Source organism: Rhagoletis pomonella, unplaced genomic scaffold (assembly GCF_013731165.1).
Source record: "Rhagoletis pomonella isolate Grant_MI unplaced genomic scaffold, Rhpom_1.0 Rhpom_scaffold_00007, whole genome shotgun sequence".
In the NCBI taxonomy this organism is placed as follows: domain Eukaryota; kingdom Metazoa; phylum Arthropoda; class Insecta; order Diptera; family Tephritidae; genus Rhagoletis; species Rhagoletis pomonella.
The window spans coordinates 37415159-37433504 of record NW_023458561.1 but is presented as its reverse complement, the minus strand read 5'-3'; the positions used below and the strand labels follow the sequence as shown (position 1 = coordinate 37433504).

Below are 18346 nucleotides of genomic sequence, written 5' to 3'. Positions count from 1 at the left end.
CCCCCATACCTTAAGGTAAGACGTATTCTACGTCAAAAATATTCCGACGAACTGATAACCTCCTCCCTTTTTGGAAGTCGGTTAAAAATAGTGGTATATTTTCCGACTTTACTGTTTTGCCTTTACATAACGTGTATTTAGTTCTGAATACTGTACGTGCTTTAAGCATTCTCTCAACTTCATATACCGAACAAATGAATACGATTTTAGGAGTAAAATGACAAAATAGTACAAATCAATTGTGTAATCAATACATAATAAATAACACATCAACACATATATAAATAAATATTTGTGCAAATTTCCAAACACCAAAATCGATCTTGCTAATGATAAGCTAAATAATAATAAGTACATATACATACATACATACATATTTGATTTAAGTAAATAAACTGTGTTGCCTGTGTGACAGCCATTTCGCTGAGTACGCGGGGTGTCCACTTGGCATGATCTTGAGAATGTTTTACGTGTGATGAATTACCCCCAACCCCCCGTATATTTTTGCGTTTTTAAATAATTTGATTTTTTGCGTATGGTATTTATTAATTTGTCAATTGCAATTTGTTGACTTCAGTCGCTGGTGGAATTTAGAGTTGTGAAGTGGTCGCTCCTTTTCGAGATTTACAAATACTTATTTTACTCGTCTAACAGTATTATTTTATTATTATTGTCTTTTTTGCAATGTCATCGAGTTCAAGCAAATTCACCATTTATGGTGTCCTTTTGGTTATTGTGTGCGCTGTACAACAGCTTATGGCTGCTGATCAAGCTGTCGATCCAGCATTGCCCCGCACTTGTTATAGCTGTGAAGGTATTAATTGTTTGCGCATGACAAAGTTGAATGTTACCACGGAATGTGAGGATCTACTGGATTATTGTGTCACCGTGTTTAGAGGATGTAAGTGAGTAGCAGTAAATAGGTACATATGCGATACTATTAGGTTACGGACAGAAAAATTCGTGATGTGCAGTTGTTGAGCTGCTCGATGCAATGATTTCGATCCATTTTGTTAACGTATTTAAGTGAAAATGCAAATGATTCCGGGATTATAAACCGACTGTAGATTTAGATACTCTTCTTATTGAAGTAGCTAACCAAGTCTAGCGTTGTCGTCAGGTTAATTTAACGGAAGGTTAAAAAAATGAGTTCTCTCCAAAATAAGTAAAGTCGGAATTCTAATGCTCTCACCCCCTAGGATTGTTCTATATCGAAAAAAATATACCCCTATTTTTTATTTTGAAATCAAAAAATATTTAGAGGTCGCTCAAAGCGCTCAAAGTTGTCCATGTATTTTATATGGGGAAAAAACAATTCTTGAAAATCAATATTTTTCGATCGGAAAACCCTGGTTCTCTTTAGGAGACTTTCAATAATAATACCCATTGCATTTTCTGGGGGTTTTGGCGGATCTATAAAATATAGTTACTATGAAAAAATGGTAAAAGCATTTTTTGAGAAGCTTTTTTGTGGCATAAATGCACTCGAAGATTTGCCATTGCCTGCCGAGGGACGACCGATGTTTGAAACAAAATTTTCGAATTTAGAGGTTGGCCGGACCAGGGATGGAACCCAGGTCCTACGGTCTGTTGGCACGCACCTCTAACCACTCAGCCACAGCAGCCATCACATGGTTATCACTTAAAGTGCCCATTTGATTGCAAGAAATTGTGTTACACTTTGGGATATTCATTAGCTCCCGAATGAAAGTTCTGCTTCCGAGCCTTACGTTGAGTGTGGAGTCATCCTTCCTGACTTTAGTTGATCAGCGTGCCAAAAACTTTACGATGGATATGTCGGCTGCGAGGCGAAATACTTAGTCCTCTTTAGGTACTTATGTTACCGATTTCAGTCAATTATCAGACAGATCAGGTATTTCAATCAATCTCATAATTTTCCATTAAAGCGCTTATTTATATACTGATTGATTGGCACTGGGAACTGGGATTCCCAAAGAACGTTAGTTCTTAGATCAGCATGCCTACTGTTGAACTTCGAGATTCATATCAGTTGCTGTCGAAAACCTGCTGCACCCCGTTAGATGAACTTAGTAGAAAAATGAGCTTCCATTTGTGGACTGTGCGTAAACTCCAGCAAAACAGAGCTAAGTATAATCGCCGGTCTCTGAACGCAGGACATGAAGACTTCGTAGTTATTTCAATTTTAACGTCTACAGCATTTATAGGCTGATACTGAAGTATGAAGTAGAGAGGGCAGGTAGTCTTCCGCTTAATAGAAAAGTTAGATATGGCTCTGAGATGCAAATAACCAATGCGGACAACTATAAAGTACCAACAAAAGTGCCAAAGCTGCAATCCAGCAAATGCTGGGCAATCTAAGAGTAGTTATAGAGAAGATTCCACCTCATTGTACTCCATGTAGCTGCGACAGAAGGGGTCTTGTGAAATATTTAATCTCACTGCTTGAACTCCGATAGGAGAGTAAGATTAAATATTAAAGAGAGATCCGGATTCGTGAGCCTAAGGAGTTCCCTGGACATTCCCCAATTCACCCTCGGCCAGAATGACAACTCAATGTACATTCCCCGCTTTTCCCCCAGCGTTCGCTGAGTTGACCCGAGGCCCATATTTTCAAGAGAACTCCACAAGTAGTCAAGGCAAACCCTACTCTCCCTATTCTTGGCGATATTGGATAGAGTTTGGTGATTCTAGCCAGTTCATCAGAAACACAGTTTCCTGCGATACAACTAGCCCCAATAAAAGTCTGACACGGTAATATGCAGACACAACCAAAAGTGACCTAAGGAATTCTCTATCAAGCCTCGAGCGTACCTTAAACGATCCAAGGGCTTTTACTGACACTTGGCTGCCTGAGTGGATGTTAACCACCCTTACCGCCAACGTGCACTTGGTCATTCCATCGCAGTGGGGGCCTCAAAATCCTCTGCTTCCACCAGCGCGTTCCGAGTTGAATACTTTCAGACATGAACGAGCCAGCAGAGCCTCTGTATTTTAATTCGCTGCACTATGTCCATGTCGCAGTAAAGCTTATAAAGCTCATCACTCCATCGTCTGCGGTACTCGCCGTCACCAATGCGTAAATGCCCATAAATCTTCCGCAAAATCTTTCACTCCAATACTCCAAGAGCCGGCTCAGATATTTCAAGGGCAAATAATTGAATAAAATACTGATTAACATTCGTGCTAAATATTTCCTTAAAATATATTTGCTATGTAAGTTGATCAGCCTTATCATAATCTCATTAGCGTTATAAATTAACGCTATCTTTTAGGGATAATAAAAAAAGACTTCAAGCGTCAGCGCAGTGTATATCTCAATCATAAAAGGTTCAATATTGAATCGCTTTTAGAAACTAACAAAGCTTTTTAAGCAAATACATACTCAGTTGCATATCTTTACAGTTACCGTTGTTGCTCGCGGCTGTTATACCGATCTGTCACCCAACTACCGTGAGAAATGCGACTTAGCCGATCATCCAGAGTGTGTGAAATGTTTCGGTAATCGTTGCAATGACAGAGGACGTGCCGATTTCAAATGTATCGAATGCAAATCGACTGAGGTAAGTGGTTTAAGTGACATACGTAATTATACAAAATTTTTGCTTATTGGGTTTCCTTTTTCATCCATCACGCAGAACAAGAAGTGTGCTACGGATACTAGCGACTTAACTGCCGTACAATGTCCCATACCCACTGCACAAAATTCCTATTGCTATGTACGAGAATCGAGCGAAGAGGGCACTACCCGTGGCTGCTTTGTACATTTGCGTGAGCAGCAGGTGTGTCTCAGTGACCCCAAATGTTCTATGTGTTTGAGCGATGATGCGGAAGCTTGCAACACCTACACAGTGGCTGCACAGTCTACTAGTGGCGCCAGCAGTAGCCTTACCAAGGGAAATATTGCTTCTATTGGCATCTTTATACTGCTGGCTTTCGCACCACGGTCTATTTAATATGAATCTAATCGTCTTATTTTCGAGTAGGTATTATTTTATAAAATTTTGTAAGAAGTAAGGTATACCATAAAAGCGGCGTAAACACGTTTGCGATAACAAAATGGTATAAAGTTTATTGAAAGTTTATCAATTATGTACATACTGTAAGACGATAATAAATCTAGTTGTTTTATAGGTAACAGGGGGTGTGAGAGTGAGTGAGAGTTTACGGAGTGCACTTTGTACGCTTACGTATTTTTGTTTTCATATTCACACGAGTATTAATGGGTTGCACTTCCGCGTTTAAAATACGATTTGTAAATATACATAGTACTTAAGTCTTATATTTTTACTTTTCTAATATCCTTTAAATAAATTATAAAAATTTAAATATATTGAATGCATATAAAACTAGAACTGTATCATAATATGCATATGCGCAAATCTCACGAGTTGTTAGATTATTCGACAAAAACGTCTCGAAAATGGTGGCACAATTACATTAGACAGTGCATTCTCTTAAGTTTTTCATAAAGAACAAGATTTCGCTGCGAAATTTTATTTAAATGAAAACTTAAAAAAAATATGCTAAAAAAGGTCAAAATACAAACTTGCCCCCGTATACGCCTTAATTTAAAAGTTGTCTTATTTAAAAGTAATTAACGTTTGTCGTGGAATATTTTCCTACAGCATCCTCCACGAATATATGTACATGTATTTAGATTTTTTCGTGTACATACAATAAAAATTGGAAAATTTTAATTTTTGTTTCGCAAATCGTCGTCATCTTATAATCAAGTATCTTAAACTTTTAAAATGAAAAAATGTTAAATATCAAAAATTACAATATTGCTGCGTCAGATATTCTGCATGCTTAATTTTTTTTTAATTTTGTGGTACCCTTTCGAATCTTAACAGATATGTTGTATTTGGTGCCAACTTTCATTGCCTCTAATATGAACATTCTATCTAAAACTTCCCAAATTTATTATAAAAATATAGTTATGATTTTTTCAAGTGACAATGCAAAAATTAGTAATCTCGGTACTTTTTCGCCCAAATAAACGTTTTAAGGTTAAAACTGTTCAAATACTCTTTTTATTTTTTATGGAACGTATTTCTGGAACTAGTTTTATTTCCTGGTGAGAGAAGGGAGTGATACTACAAAAAAATCGAACAACCAGTGAGGTTTGCTCTTATATGTATGTGTTCCATATATATTTCATAAAGTTCAAAATTCAACGATTTTTCGCAAGATCTCAAGCCCAGGGCCACCTATCGATCGAAATGGGGCTGCATATGGTGCTTTTGCAATACAAGTAACTCGATTCCAACGCCATCTATCGGATACATTTTTTGCCAAAAACTTCTAAAAAAGGTTATCAATTCATCGAAATATTTTTCGTTTTTTCTTTTGTAGTACGTTAACTCAAAACTTTGGTTCACGTGAATCGTTTTCGTTAATTCTTTTGCAATCATTGGATCATGAACAAATTAATGGCGCCACTAAATTTTTATAAAAGCATCGAAGTCGGTTGTATTTTTTGATTTAAAATTACTTTTTTTTTATTTAACGGGGATATCCGCAGTATGAAACAAATAGAATTTAATACTAGATGGTTTTTATATGCAACTCGCCTACAACGCATATTGTATTATTTAGCAAATATCTCGGCTGCAGCCGTATATATTCATTGTACCCAATCATCACTAAGAGCCACAAGGAGCCCATGTGAGTATAAAAAAAAAATAATAACGAGCAGAATTACGAAAGCATGACAACCATACTTTTTACGATTTTTCTAGGGATACCAACGGAACCAGTTTCTATTGTACACTTGCAGCTGAAGTTTTAAGTCGAGTCGTCTATACTACGGTAATAGGAGACGAGAACTTTCACAAAAAAAAAATTTTTTCAGCTTTAAATGAAATTGTTTTATACTTGGAGGCACCCTGTTCTGTGAAAACGTAAATTGGTAAAATTTTTCTTCACATTCCATAAAACTACGATTCTGTTTTTAAATAAAAAAAAAAAAATTAATTATTTCTCAAAAAGTTTTTTCACAAAGTTTTGTGGCTGTGCAGCAGAAGAGTTGGGCATTTTGTTAAAAAAAATGTATCTTGTGATAAAGAATATCCGTGTTTTCAACTTACAATAATTAACCAAAGAATTACGTGCTAGATAATAATGGAAAGTTTTTGGTGAGTGAGCATCGCTTAAAATGATGAAGTGAAATGAGTTTAAATTTTTCATTTTCAATTCACCATTTCATAAAACGAGAATTTCCCCCTTTCACTACTCTCCCATTAACCTTCTGGTCTCCTCTTAAGGGCATCACATTGGACAGCTTAGTCGAGTTCAAGCGGGCCTCCATATACGGAGGCAGCCGCTAACCTAACCTAAACTAGGGTGATCTAAAATATATAAAGTCGGAATTTTGATGCTCTCAGCCCCTAGGAATGTTCTATATAAAAAATATACCCCTATTTTGATGTCGAAATCAAAAATATTTAAGGTCGCTCAAAGTGCTCAAAAAACAAGGTCTCGTAGAAATGGTATAGAATTATTGAAAATCAATATTTTTCCATCAGAAAGAAAATTCTGTTTTTCTCAGGAGAGTTCCAGTAATAATACCCAATTGTTTGTTAAACCATTTTTTTAATAATAACTATTTTTTATAGGTCCACCAGAAACCAAAAAAAAAAATAAAAATGCAAATGAAAGGGGTAAGAAGTCGATAGTAGCCATTTTGCCCACTAAATTCTTTTTTTATTTTTTTACCGCAATTATGATATTAGGCATCTCGTGTGTAAATACTATTAAAAATAAAAATACTTTTGCATATCTTGTAGAGAAAGTCCTACCTCCCGTTTATTGGGGGGTAGATCAAGTCTGGTTAGCAGGGTGATTGAATCGCTTTTACCAAACCGGTTTCCACCTTTTTGTTTTTGTTTTTTGTTTGTTTGATATCTATAGGCGGTTTTTTGAAATCTTGAGATTTCGAATATCAATTTAACCGGATTTTTTATAGAACAAACCGGTTTTTTTTTATGTCATACAAATCTTGACCTCTGAATAAAAGTTTTGAGTTTTTCAAATTTTTCAAGGCTTTTTTCAATTTAAGGTATAGGGGTTTCCCTTTTTGTTATAATAAATCCATGTGACACAAATAGAGAGATCTACACTTTTACTCCACCTCGGAAAAAGCTCTTTTATGACAGAAGTACACTCGAAGGTTTGCGATTGTCTGCAGAGAGACGAGCGTATAAAAAAAAAAAAATTGCTTTGATGTTGCTGCGACCAGAAATTGAGCCATGGACCTCCCGAGTGGCAGTTAAACTCGGATGCGGCAGCTAGAGCACTATTCAAAACCGAAATAGTCAGAAAAAATGCAGTAATGTATTTAAGAATTAAAATAAGACCGGACTTTGATTCCTCACTGATTTTTATTTGTTTTACTTTTGATCTAAAAAAAATCTTTGCAATAATCTTGGTAAGTGGCTATTAATTTCAAATTATAAAACCGGATTTTTTTAAATTAAAATTTTTCGAATAACTCGCAAACCGGTTTTGGAAAGAGGCTAATAATCGAACGTACTACTAGTTAGGTATCGCTGGTTGCATAACGAGTCGTTTTTTTTAGGAACCAGGGTGCATATTGCTAGCTTAGAGTGAAAAGTTGCTAAGTCCACTTTTTATGAAAACTCATATTTTAATACAGGAGGCTAGAGAAATTAAAAGTGCATCGTTTCGAAAAGGATAAAGGTCCTTGTTTTCTCGTTTATATTCTATGAAAAGAAAATTCGCTAAGTCCAAAAGAAGCTCCGAAAATTCGATGAGGCTAAAATAGTACGAAATCTTTTATTAAAGATCGAATCCCTTTGATTCGTATGTAGTTTTGCTTTGCTTTAAACAGGCAAAATTTTTGTATTTCAATTTTTCGAAATACTTGAAGAAAATTGCTCTATATTATTTAGTCCATAGTAGCATATCGGACCAAGCAACTAATATGGGCCCGTTAACTTAAGACCAAGTTGGTTATTTTTTGAAGCACTAGCTTCTGACGTCTTTCAATGTGCAGCTCTAAATATCGCCTAATTTCTTCTTGAGAAAGCTGTATGTTGTTGTGGATTACGCTTAGATAATCTGTTTTTTTCAGACGTGTCGATATTTCATTCAAATTCATTTGAAATTTTTGCAGGGTTGAAGTTTGTCGACATTATGGGTGTGTCATTAGCGAGATGTTGGGATGATTATTTCGGCTGGGATTGGCTCTTCACCGTGGAATACTGGAGCGAGTTTCGTATATAACGGGTGATTTTTTAAGAGCTTGATACCTTTTTTTTTAAAAAAAACGCATAAAATTTGCAAAATCTCATCGGTTCTTTATTTGAAACGTTAGATTGGTCCATGACATTTACTTTTTGAAGATAATTTCATTTAAATGTTGACCGCGGCTGCGTCTTAGGTGGTCCATTCGGAAAGTCCAATTTTGGGCAACTTTTTCGAGCATTTCGGCCGGAATAGCCCGAATTTCTTCGGAAATGTTGTCTTCCAAAGCTGGAATAGTTGCTGGCTTATTTCTGTAGACTTTAGACTTGACGTAGCCCCACAAAAAATAGTCTAAAGGCGTCAAATCGCATGATTTTGCTTATTTACGAAGCCATTCAACCAGAAATGAGCCTCATCGCTGAACAAAATTTGTCGATAAAAAAGCGGATTTTCTGCCAACTTTTCACACATTCAACACATTTCGAACCGAACACTGATTTTGGTAATAAAATTCAATGATTTGCAAGCGTTGCTCGTTAGTAAGTCTATTCATGATGAAATGTCAAAGCATACTGAGCATCTTTCTCTTTGACACCATGTCTGAAATCCCACGTGATCTGTCAAATACTAATGCATGAAAATCCTAACCTCAAAAAAATCACCCGTTACTTGTGTAGTCTTCATTGAACTTTACCTTTAATTATACGGTGTTACACTGACCATGGCTGGTCGAGTAATTCACAAACTGCATATTCTTAAAACAAAAACATTTTTACTGTACTTCCCGCACCAAAAAAGTTTTATCTCGGTTATTTTTACATTTTAAGTTTTGGGTGGCTTTGGAAAGAAAAATATGCTATTTATTTAAAGAAATAATATTTCTTTATAAATTATTTGTAAAGAAATTGTATCAAGATTTCTATAAACAAAAGCTCCCATCGCATTCTGTGTCAATATTCATAAAATAAAAATCTCTACGATTTCCTCTAGAGGGGAACTGATTTCCATATGATTGGAACTTATTTCATTGTCAAATATGAAAAATATGAATTTAAAAGCAACAAAGCTTTTGACTGCCGTGGCCAGGTAGGTATAGATGCCGGCTATAAATTCTGTGTGTCCCAGGTTCAAATGCCGGCACACGCAGATTTAAATGATAGTAGATAGATAAAAGTTTTATAATTTTGATACGAAATTTCAATTTGTAAACGCTTGTTAATAGCATTTTCAATCTTGATAATTTATCAAGGAAAGAGCTTTTGATTTCTGTGCTAGAATTCCAATTCTTTATAAACAATAATAAATTGACAAATTATAAAAAAAAATTTATTTATCAAATGCTCAGAATTGGGCTATAAATATATGGATAACTTTTGAACTAAATCTGAAATTTACACAAAATTTTATTATTCTTATTCTTATTATTTTTATTCAACATGTTTTGTCAAAATTTCAAATATAGTCTCCTTTGGTTATTACTTCGAAAAAAAATGTTTTATTCCGAGTACTATTTATAGAAATCAATAGACAAATTTTGAAGTTATAAAATCACTTCGATGAAATTTCACAGAAAATTGGAGTCAATTGGATTGGATATAAGGTTTCAATACTTTGTCTAGAAAAATTGTAATTTGCCTCTTTATAAAAATGTCAAAACTTCATAACTTGTTGATTGATTTTAATGTATGGTACCTAGTTTTACTCGGTAGTAATGATTACAAGAGACTATTTTCTTTTGAAATGTTTAGCAAAAAATGTTGTAGAAGTGAAAAACTAATAAAAATTGGTGTAAATTTCAGATTTGTTCCAAAAGTTTTCCACTTATTTACAATGCCCTTATAAAACATATCCTTTCTTTTAATAGCGCAAATATGCTTCTTTCCTAAGCCATATACAAATTTTAAATTGGATAAAAAACAACTGAATTAAAAATTTTTTAGTGCCGGAAGTCATGCGACAATGGTTTTTTAAGAATAAATAAGATCAGAATTTGAGGGTGTTTGAAAAATTTTGAAAACAGTTTCGTGAATTACTCGGCCAACTCTACGACCTGTAATAGGTCACTTAAAAAGTTCGTGGATTTTTTTTTTGTGGTAGGTAAAAATTTTTCGAGTGGCAACACTGGTTCCCACAGTAAAGAGTGATGTGGTGGGAACAGCAGAGTGAGATATAGGTATATAATAAAAGTTTTATTATAAAACTACGAAATCAAATGTCTTGCAAGGCAGAATAGGCTCAACCCACTCGACAACATTGGAATTGTCTTTTGTCATGCATACAGAAATAAGTAAACGACGAAAATCGTCGAAAAATATGCAGTGCTGCCAAGTTTTTCCATATTAATACACTAGTCGAGTGGAAATTTTGGGCGATGGCGTGAAATTTTCGATACGATTCGACTCTCGAAGTACGACTTGCATTCGGCACGACTCTCGCAATGAGGCTGATTATTGTATTACACAAGCCTTAAGATTTTATAACTTATTGTTAGGCTTTAAAATAAGTATTCTCTATAAATAAATTAATAACTAGCGGAAAATAACAGAAAAAATTGCAATTAAGTTTATCCCTCTACTAGGCTGAACCGGCTCCAGACAGTCGTTAACTAAACACCTTTTTAGTGCACCTATAATAATTTTTTTCTATATTAGTAAGGCACGATTTTTAGACAAAAATTGTAACCTTATGGCGAAGTAAATGTAAATTCGTTATGTCAATCCGTTTTATTTTAATCGGCAGTTGAATTACAGATTGTGAAAGACACGGTTAAAATTAATTATTTCTTGCTATTTAGTAATTTCGTAATTAAAGAAATTTTTTCTTTTGAAAAATTGTTTGATATAAAAAATTCGGTGGATTTCGTAGTTAAAAGCACCGTATTTTAATATAAGTTTTATAATTGTGTCACCATTCGAAATGGAGAAGATTGCTTTCGAACACAGACCGGCTTGCCGACATATAAAAACCAAGTTTGCATTTTTGACCGTCTGCAGACCGGATTGCCGGTTCGTAGGTCAACATTGTGTAAGAGAAAACTGAAAATAAGTCAAAGTATATCGGCGAGCCCATCTCCAGACGGTCTTGGTTTTTCTCCCCTGTAGGAAAAAGTTATTGTCACAGATCGAAATGGCCATCATTTTTAGATTTCTTGTGCTAAAATCACTCATTCCTGAATTTTTCAACTCATTAAAAAAATTGGCCTACTAGAGAGTTATAGACATCAATAGACTTTAAAAGCTACTTGCAAAACGGCTCTCAAAAGAATATAGAGTGTGGCCGTTAATACTCGTACCAAGTGACTTTTTGTGTGGATTATGGTGAGCTTCCACTGCGGCTTCGGGTTGGCAGGTGTTTGGGATGTACTACATCGACTTCGACATGATCGAAGCAAATCGTTCTAAATACTTACATTTTCGTTATGACTCATGCCAATATTTAAGTGCTATTCCAAGTGCTTAAATATGTATTTATGTATATTTCAAAACCACTTGTGACTTCTGATAGCATACAACTTTTGACAACTTATCTCAAACGAGGTGAAGTGAGGTGTTTAAATTCATTGAAACTTAAAAATAATCTATAAGTGCAAATAGGGTTTCCCCAAGTGCCATTTGATTATGAAATTCCAACTACACCATATACTAAGTATAAAAAAAAACTATTAAAACACCATATTAAATTGTTGCCAGTCAGTTTTTTTTTTGCAGTTAATACTGATAAATTGTTTAACGTGGATTTCTTAAATGATTTCAAATCTTATTAAACTGGTGGGTATTCCTGATACAACTACATTATATGTGGTATGTTCAAAAAAAAAATTTATGACACTTCATCACTATTAAGTGCTTTCCACTAGAAGCAAAAACTTGTTTATGACACAAACATGCAATTGAAAGATTTATTGTTCTTCTTATCGTGAATAGTATTGAATTATATAGATAAGTCTAGAAAATGGCTAAGCCTGAAGTTAACTAGATTCACGGCAAGTGTGCGTAAAAACCTAAAATAAAAGGAAAGGAAACTGATTGAAAGTTTCCCTGAGGTAGTTAGTGCACAGTTTATATACTGGCAATTTAAAATGATTTGATATAGTTTTCGAACACGTACATATTATGTCTCAGCACACCTTTATCGAAATAACAACCTCAATTAAGGTGGATATTTTAACCCCCCACGATTCATTTTTCATATCTATGTAGGACTCCACCTAAGAATGCAGTTACATTTTCGAAGTAGTGGGAGACTTCGTTCGCCTAGTAACCAGAACTAATATCTACTAAAATTTCAGCTTTAAGATCTAGCAAAGAATACCTCTTGCCAACAAGTCCTACTCTGAGCTCGGCAGGCAATTGAAAAGCAGAGCCTTCATCTGACGAACAAATTTACCAACATTACCGTTCTTTGACGAATGGAATTTAAGTATGCTCTGCCCAATCCAAAAGAAAAGCGGTCCACCCATACGCCTGAGGCCAAATATTGCAAGAAGACTTGCGAGAATAGGATCGACACAAACCATCTATTTGTCCACTTCAAAGCTGCTTTCGACGGCACTAAAAGGAGTTGCCTATACGCCGCGATATATGAATTTGGCATCCCCGCGAAACTGATATGGTGGTGTAAAATGATGTTGAGCGATACAACCAGCTCCGCTAGAATTGGGATGGACCTCTCCGAGCCATTTGTTTGAATTTGTTTTTATTTGAATTTAATATGGAATTGGCAGATGAGAAAAAATAAATTTTTCACTTAAATTGTTGGTGAAAGCGGAAGTATAAGTCACTCATAAGGCCCGTGCTGGTGTATGGCGCAGAAGCATCGACATGGAAAAGATCTGATGAGGCGGCTCCTGGAGTTTTCGAGAGAAAGATTTTGCCGAAGATTTGCGCACCTTTGCGCGTTGGCGATGTCAAATATCGTAGGTGACGGAGCGATGGGCTGTATAAGCTTTACAATGAAAGTACAGCACCTATGCTGGCTTGGTCATGTCGTACGAATAGACAAAATCGCCTCCAGCTCTGAAAGCATTCAACGCGGTGCACGATGCTGGTAACAGGGGACCTCTTCTGAGAAGGAAGGACTAGGCGAAGATGATTTTGGCTGCACTTGGTATTTCCAATTGGCATCAGTTTGTTGGACTCGGCCTAAAATGCTTAGGCGGTTACAGTGCCAATCAAGAAGAATGGTTCTGTTTGCGATATACATAATTAATAAGTTATTTAGCTATTCACTTATCTTCCTAGTTACATTGAAAACCTTTCTTTCGTCGTAGTTTATAGTAATGTAGCTCCAAATCTCCTTGTGGAAGTCCTCCGAATTCATCGCCTTTTCATACTTGGCCTTTATCTTGTCACTCATGAATTCATTATTCCGTCATTTTAGTGGCATTACTAATCGCCGCATGGATCGGTTTGTCCATTAACCGTTGTCTTCAAGCTCAACTAACTACCGTTTCAACGGGGTTGGACCAGATGGAAAATGGTGAAATTGGGTATGTCAGGGTCGAGTCTGATTAAATAGCTGTTGAGATCATAGCTGCGCCAGATTAACTTGGGTCTTACGCGGTAGTTTAATCTTGTCCTCTGCAATAGGTGAGATTGGGCTCTTATTACGGAATTCATAGGTCGAGAGTCGTAGAAGGTCGAGACAGACTCTGTGTGAATGCCGTTGACAGGTCGTCTGAACGTTGTCGAGTCGCCGTTATACTCGAAGATATGCCTTCTGACGTGCCGGTTTGTGGACTCTTTCTCAAACAAGGATCTGATCGGGAGCTCGCGTCTGTAGCACTCTACCAGAAACTGCTTGCTGAACATTTTGTTCTGGACCCATACGGGAAGCATTTGGGCACTGCTATGCAGATGGAATTCCGTCAACTTGGAAGGCAATCTGCCGAAGTGTGGCGTCTTACAAGTTTGTACCTTTGTCAACTACGTCCAACTGGTCCCCGTCTACCAAACAGGCGCAGTATAATTTACAGCCGGTCGGCCAATTACCTTGTATGTTGCCAACAACGTATCTTTCTTTTTGGTGCGGCTCCGTACTTTATTGATGATTTCGGTTGCGCGCAGAGAAAACGGGAAGGCTATTTTCTAGTTATGACTAGAATGACTAGTTGAAATTTGTCCTCCTTAGAACAGGTGGTGAAAAGGGTCGCCATTGATTGCCGCCATCTTATATGTTGCTGCCTTTCAATCTGATACTTCTCGACTACCTTCCTCAGAAGACGTTCTAAGTTTCGGTAGAACCGTAATTTTTTAACTTTGTGTAATAACAATTATAATAACCTAGGATAAGAAAAAATTGTATTTGCCCCTGATATTGTGAAGGTTATTGCATCAAGAAGTACTTGCCAGATACGTAAACATATATGTATGTATTTACATTAGGATGCATCACCAAAAAAAAGTAGTGGTTTTCCACCGGAATCATAAGACTTATTATATTTTAAGTTTCCCGCTAAAATTTTTCGGAAAAATATTACGAATGACGCGAGCTTGACTCTTTTGAAAATACCTCCAAAAATCTCGTTATTTTAATTCCGTTGATAAAATTTAAAAAAAGTCATGCAGACCTTTTAAGCTTAAGATTTTCCATGATATAACGTAAGTTTTTAGAAAAATTATTTAAAAAAAGATAAACTGAAAGTATATTGCAAATATATTCAGATAGGGAGTTTTGGAATCGAGAAATGGGGTAGTGCGTTTTTGAACTCGATTCTGAAATAGGTCCTTCTTCAACCAAATTCTAAAACAGGGCGGTCTTTGTAAGTTTTCTGAGTTAGGGCGTTTTCGAACTGGCTGCTGAGATAAGCCGATCTTTCACTCAGCCATCGATTTGTTAAAATTCGTCGAATTTTTATAAATGTTCTACAAAGAGTGAAACTTTCAGTTTATATGGTTGTTTTTTGTGGCAGTAAGTTATATTTTCATAAAGAAATAATAACAATTTTTAAAACAAAGAAAAATTGCCAAAACTAGTCAAATGTATTTTCCCTATTTGAATTCTCGCCACCGTACATATCATTGTTTCTGTCTCGAGGAGACAATTTTTTTGTTCCAAGTACAACACTAATGTCAGTAAATTAAATCTCACCAAAAATCATTAAATTTTTTTCCAAGGAGGTATTTTGATTATTCCAACAGAGCAAGTTTACCAGGTCTATCATCAATTCCGTCGGAGATCCCGACGTGACAACTCGCTATTATGAATTCCGTCGTGATCAAGAAATTCTCCCGCAAATTCGAAATTCGTGAGAATGGGAGTTCACTCGGAATCTGTGATTGGCCTGTACAAATATATTTTATTTTTGACACAATTTTATCTCCTTTATCCATACCTTTACCGATGATATTATGGGCCAAAAACTGACAGATAGCCGATTTTGCAGCGCATGTACACGACTAAACACCTATCCTTATCCAAATCAATCGAGAAACCGCGTTTTGACCCCATTTGACAATGCGTTCTCACTTATTTGACGACAAATGCCACTGAATTTGACATAGGTGGTGCTGTCTAATGCCGTCATGAGAACATGCATATATATATATATATACATACAAGTACTTATACTATAGTACAGCAATATAGATATCATCAGAATTATTTACTTTAAATAAGTAAGTAATATACATAAACATACAATCGACCAGCTCTAAAAAATAAAATGCAACACTTGAATAAAGCCAGCAAAGTATTGGAAAAATTTAAAAGAGGAACCACTCAAGTTGACTGACAACATCGATAGAATCTATAAAAGCAACCAGCGTTGAGTTACGGAATTGACTAATTGAACAAAATGCAACGCATAGAACAACTCGCCGTTACAACAATGCTGGCTGTTGTTGTACTGTTGATCGACAGCAGCGCCGCCACCGAGCAAGTAAGGACCTGTTACGCCTGCGAGGGCATTAATTGCCAAAGAACATCACTCGTCAAAGAACAAAAGTGCCTGAATGCCTTGGATTATTGTGTGACAGTATTTGATAAATGTAAGTAAATGGTTTTAATTGTATCGAATTGATTCAAAAATATTTCGTAATCCCCATATTTTCAGTTACCGTTGTGCAAAAGGGTTGCTCCCTCGAGGTGCCCAGTGCACTGCGTCGCCGCTGTGATGCCAACACGGTCGAATGCCACAAATGTAATGCGGATCGTTGTAATAATCTAGGCCAACCGAATTATCTTTGCTTGCAGTGTGATTCTAGCACGGTAAGTGCTCCTTGAAACATACCTACATACATACATACATTTATTGACAGCATACATTCACAAACTTATTTTACGAAACTCTTGAATCATATTTGTAGGATGCTAACTGCGCCAGCAAATCCAGCGCGGTTATGCCAGCACGTTGTCCATCACCGACGGCGCCAAACTCCTATTGCTATGTGAAATATGAGGGCGGTGTCACTACACGCGGCTGTTCGACAACTGTTGCAGATCAGCGAAGCTGTTATTCGAATGCCAATTGTATGCTATGTTCACCTGGTGACCTGAAAGGCTGCAACAGCGTCGATTTTGCGCCCGGTACACGTGCCATGAGACTTTAAAGCATTGAAAATGAAATTATATGAGTTATATTTATGTAGAAAATTTCGAAAGTATTGAAATAGTATTAAATGAATTGGTTGCATTTACAAGAATTTTTTGAACGAATTAATTGGAAAATGTTGGCTTTTCTCTGAGAGTGTCTCATGAGGAGGTGAGGAATGTTTGCGTATGTAGAAAAAAAAAATAATGAGCGATAAAGAAATATGTGCCTCTGATTCATACGCCTCGCTGAACTACATTGCCTAGCCGTAGTAATATTATTGGCTATTTCGTGCCTTAAGATTTTGCTATTTATGTCTGAGTAGCATAACGTTGACGAGCCTCAGTAATACTTGTGAAGCGCGTTTTTTCGAACAATTTTGGAATTAATTTCTTTGGATCTTAACGCTTTTAGAAGAGCTTGGCTGCCAGATAGTGATAAGAATCGTTACCACGAGTATCCTTTATTAGAAGAGCAGTTTTCTCTCTGCAGGCGTTATGATTAGCTTATCTGTTGACCACTGAACACATTCAAATAAATAAATATGTATAGATGTACATATGTATGTACATATGCCCAAAGGACAGGAAGTTGGGACTTTTCACTACATACATTTTAGGAAAGAATCGTATTTTTATAACAAAAGGTTATGGAGTCATTTTTATGATTCAATACCAGGGAGAAAACTATTATGCCTATCTGCCGGTGAGAGATCGCAGTATCAGATCTTAATTGGTAATACCTATGTATGTATGAAACCATTGAAGTGAAGCCTGCGTAAGCATTAATGGTGCAATGAGCTAGCAGAATGTGGTGATACCTCCTCTAGCCTTATGCAGAAAGAAATAAGTTATGCTTTTGGGATATAGTGGAGCTTCTTGCTATGCAGTTTATGCAGTTAAAGTTTGCTGGTATTTATTCAATTCCTACTCTTTTGGTCGCGTTCGAGCAGCCTTGGCTACGCGGGAAACTCATGTGAGAGATGCGGTAACCGATTCGGGCGGAGCCTAGGGTCACGGCAGAAGGAGAGGTACAGGCAATTCAGGCAAAACCACAGCCCTTCGAAAGGCAATGTGGTCAATTCTGGCAGCTATTTTGAAACCATTTTACTGTCTTTGGATAGACTAATTGATGCTCGTCTTTTAGTAATAGCTTTTTTTATACCCGAGCGCACTTGTGCACAAGGGTATATTAATTTTGTTCACATAACGGTTGTTTGTAACAGCCAAAACGAATCGAGATAGATATAGACAAATGTATACATAAATGATCAGAATGAAAAAAGAAATCGATTAAGCCATGTCTGTCTGTCCGTCCGTCTGTCCGTCTGTCCGTCTGTCCGTCTGTCCGTCTGTCCGTCTGTCCGTGTACACGATAACTCGAGCAAAAATTGAGATATCTCAACGAAATTTGGTATGTGGGTTTCTGTTGATCCAAGGTAGGTTGGTATTGAAAATGGGCGAAATCGGACAATAACCACGCCCACTTCCCATATAACGGTAATTTCCAGAAATACGAAAACTGCGATATTTTAGTAACTACTGAAGATAATTCACTCAAAATTGATATTTACAATAATTTTTAGACGAAAAATAAGAATATTATAAATTTTTGGAAAATGGGCGT

At 36.2% G+C, this 18346-nt stretch overlaps 3 protein-coding genes across 10 annotated transcripts in view; all 3 read left to right on the top strand.

The window, feature by feature from the left end:
• The window catches only part of LOC118742713, a 221922-nt gene that overhangs the window by 178051 nt on the left and 25525 nt on the right, over window positions 1–18346 (top strand). The window lies entirely within an intron of this gene.
• LOC118742717 lies at window positions 474–4283 on the top strand. Its single transcript, XM_036475001.1, has 3 exons — window positions 474–901; window positions 3385–3542; window positions 3618–4283. Exons 1-3 carry the CDS (start codon window positions 685–687, stop codon window positions 3933–3935), a joined length of 693 nt encoding a protein of 230 aa, XP_036330894.1. The 5' UTR covers window positions 474–684; the 3' UTR covers window positions 3936–4283.
• LOC118742719 lies at window positions 15986–16826 on the top strand. The gene is made up of 3 exons (XM_036475004.1): window positions 15986–16178; window positions 16244–16398; window positions 16497–16826. The coding sequence occupies exons 1-3, from the start codon at window positions 15986–15988 to the stop codon at window positions 16737–16739; spliced, it is 591 nt and encodes a 196-aa protein (XP_036330897.1). The 3' UTR covers window positions 16740–16826.

Excerpts from the sequence above, each read along its gene's own strand:
- LOC118742717 (XM_036475001.1), top strand. The coding sequence starts at position 685 with ATGTCATCGAGTTCAAGCAAATTCACCATTTATGGTGTCCTTTTGGTT. Across the intron at positions 902-3,384 it reads TGTCACCGTGTTTAGAGGAT|TTACCGTTGTTGCTCGCGGC; the intron begins GTAAGTGAGTAG and ends ATATCTTTACAG. Across the intron at positions 3,543-3,617 it reads TCGAATGCAAATCGACTGAG|AACAAGAAGTGTGCTACGGA; the intron begins GTAAGTGGTTTA and ends TCCATCACGCAG.
- LOC118742719 (XM_036475004.1), top strand. The coding sequence starts at position 15,986 with ATGCAACGCATAGAACAACTCGCCGTTACAACAATGCTGGCTGTTGTT. Across the intron at positions 16,179-16,243 it reads TGTGACAGTATTTGATAAAT|TTACCGTTGTGCAAAAGGGT; the intron begins GTAAGTAAATGG and ends CCATATTTTCAG. Across the intron at positions 16,399-16,496 it reads TGCAGTGTGATTCTAGCACG|GATGCTAACTGCGCCAGCAA; the intron begins GTAAGTGCTCCT and ends TCATATTTGTAG.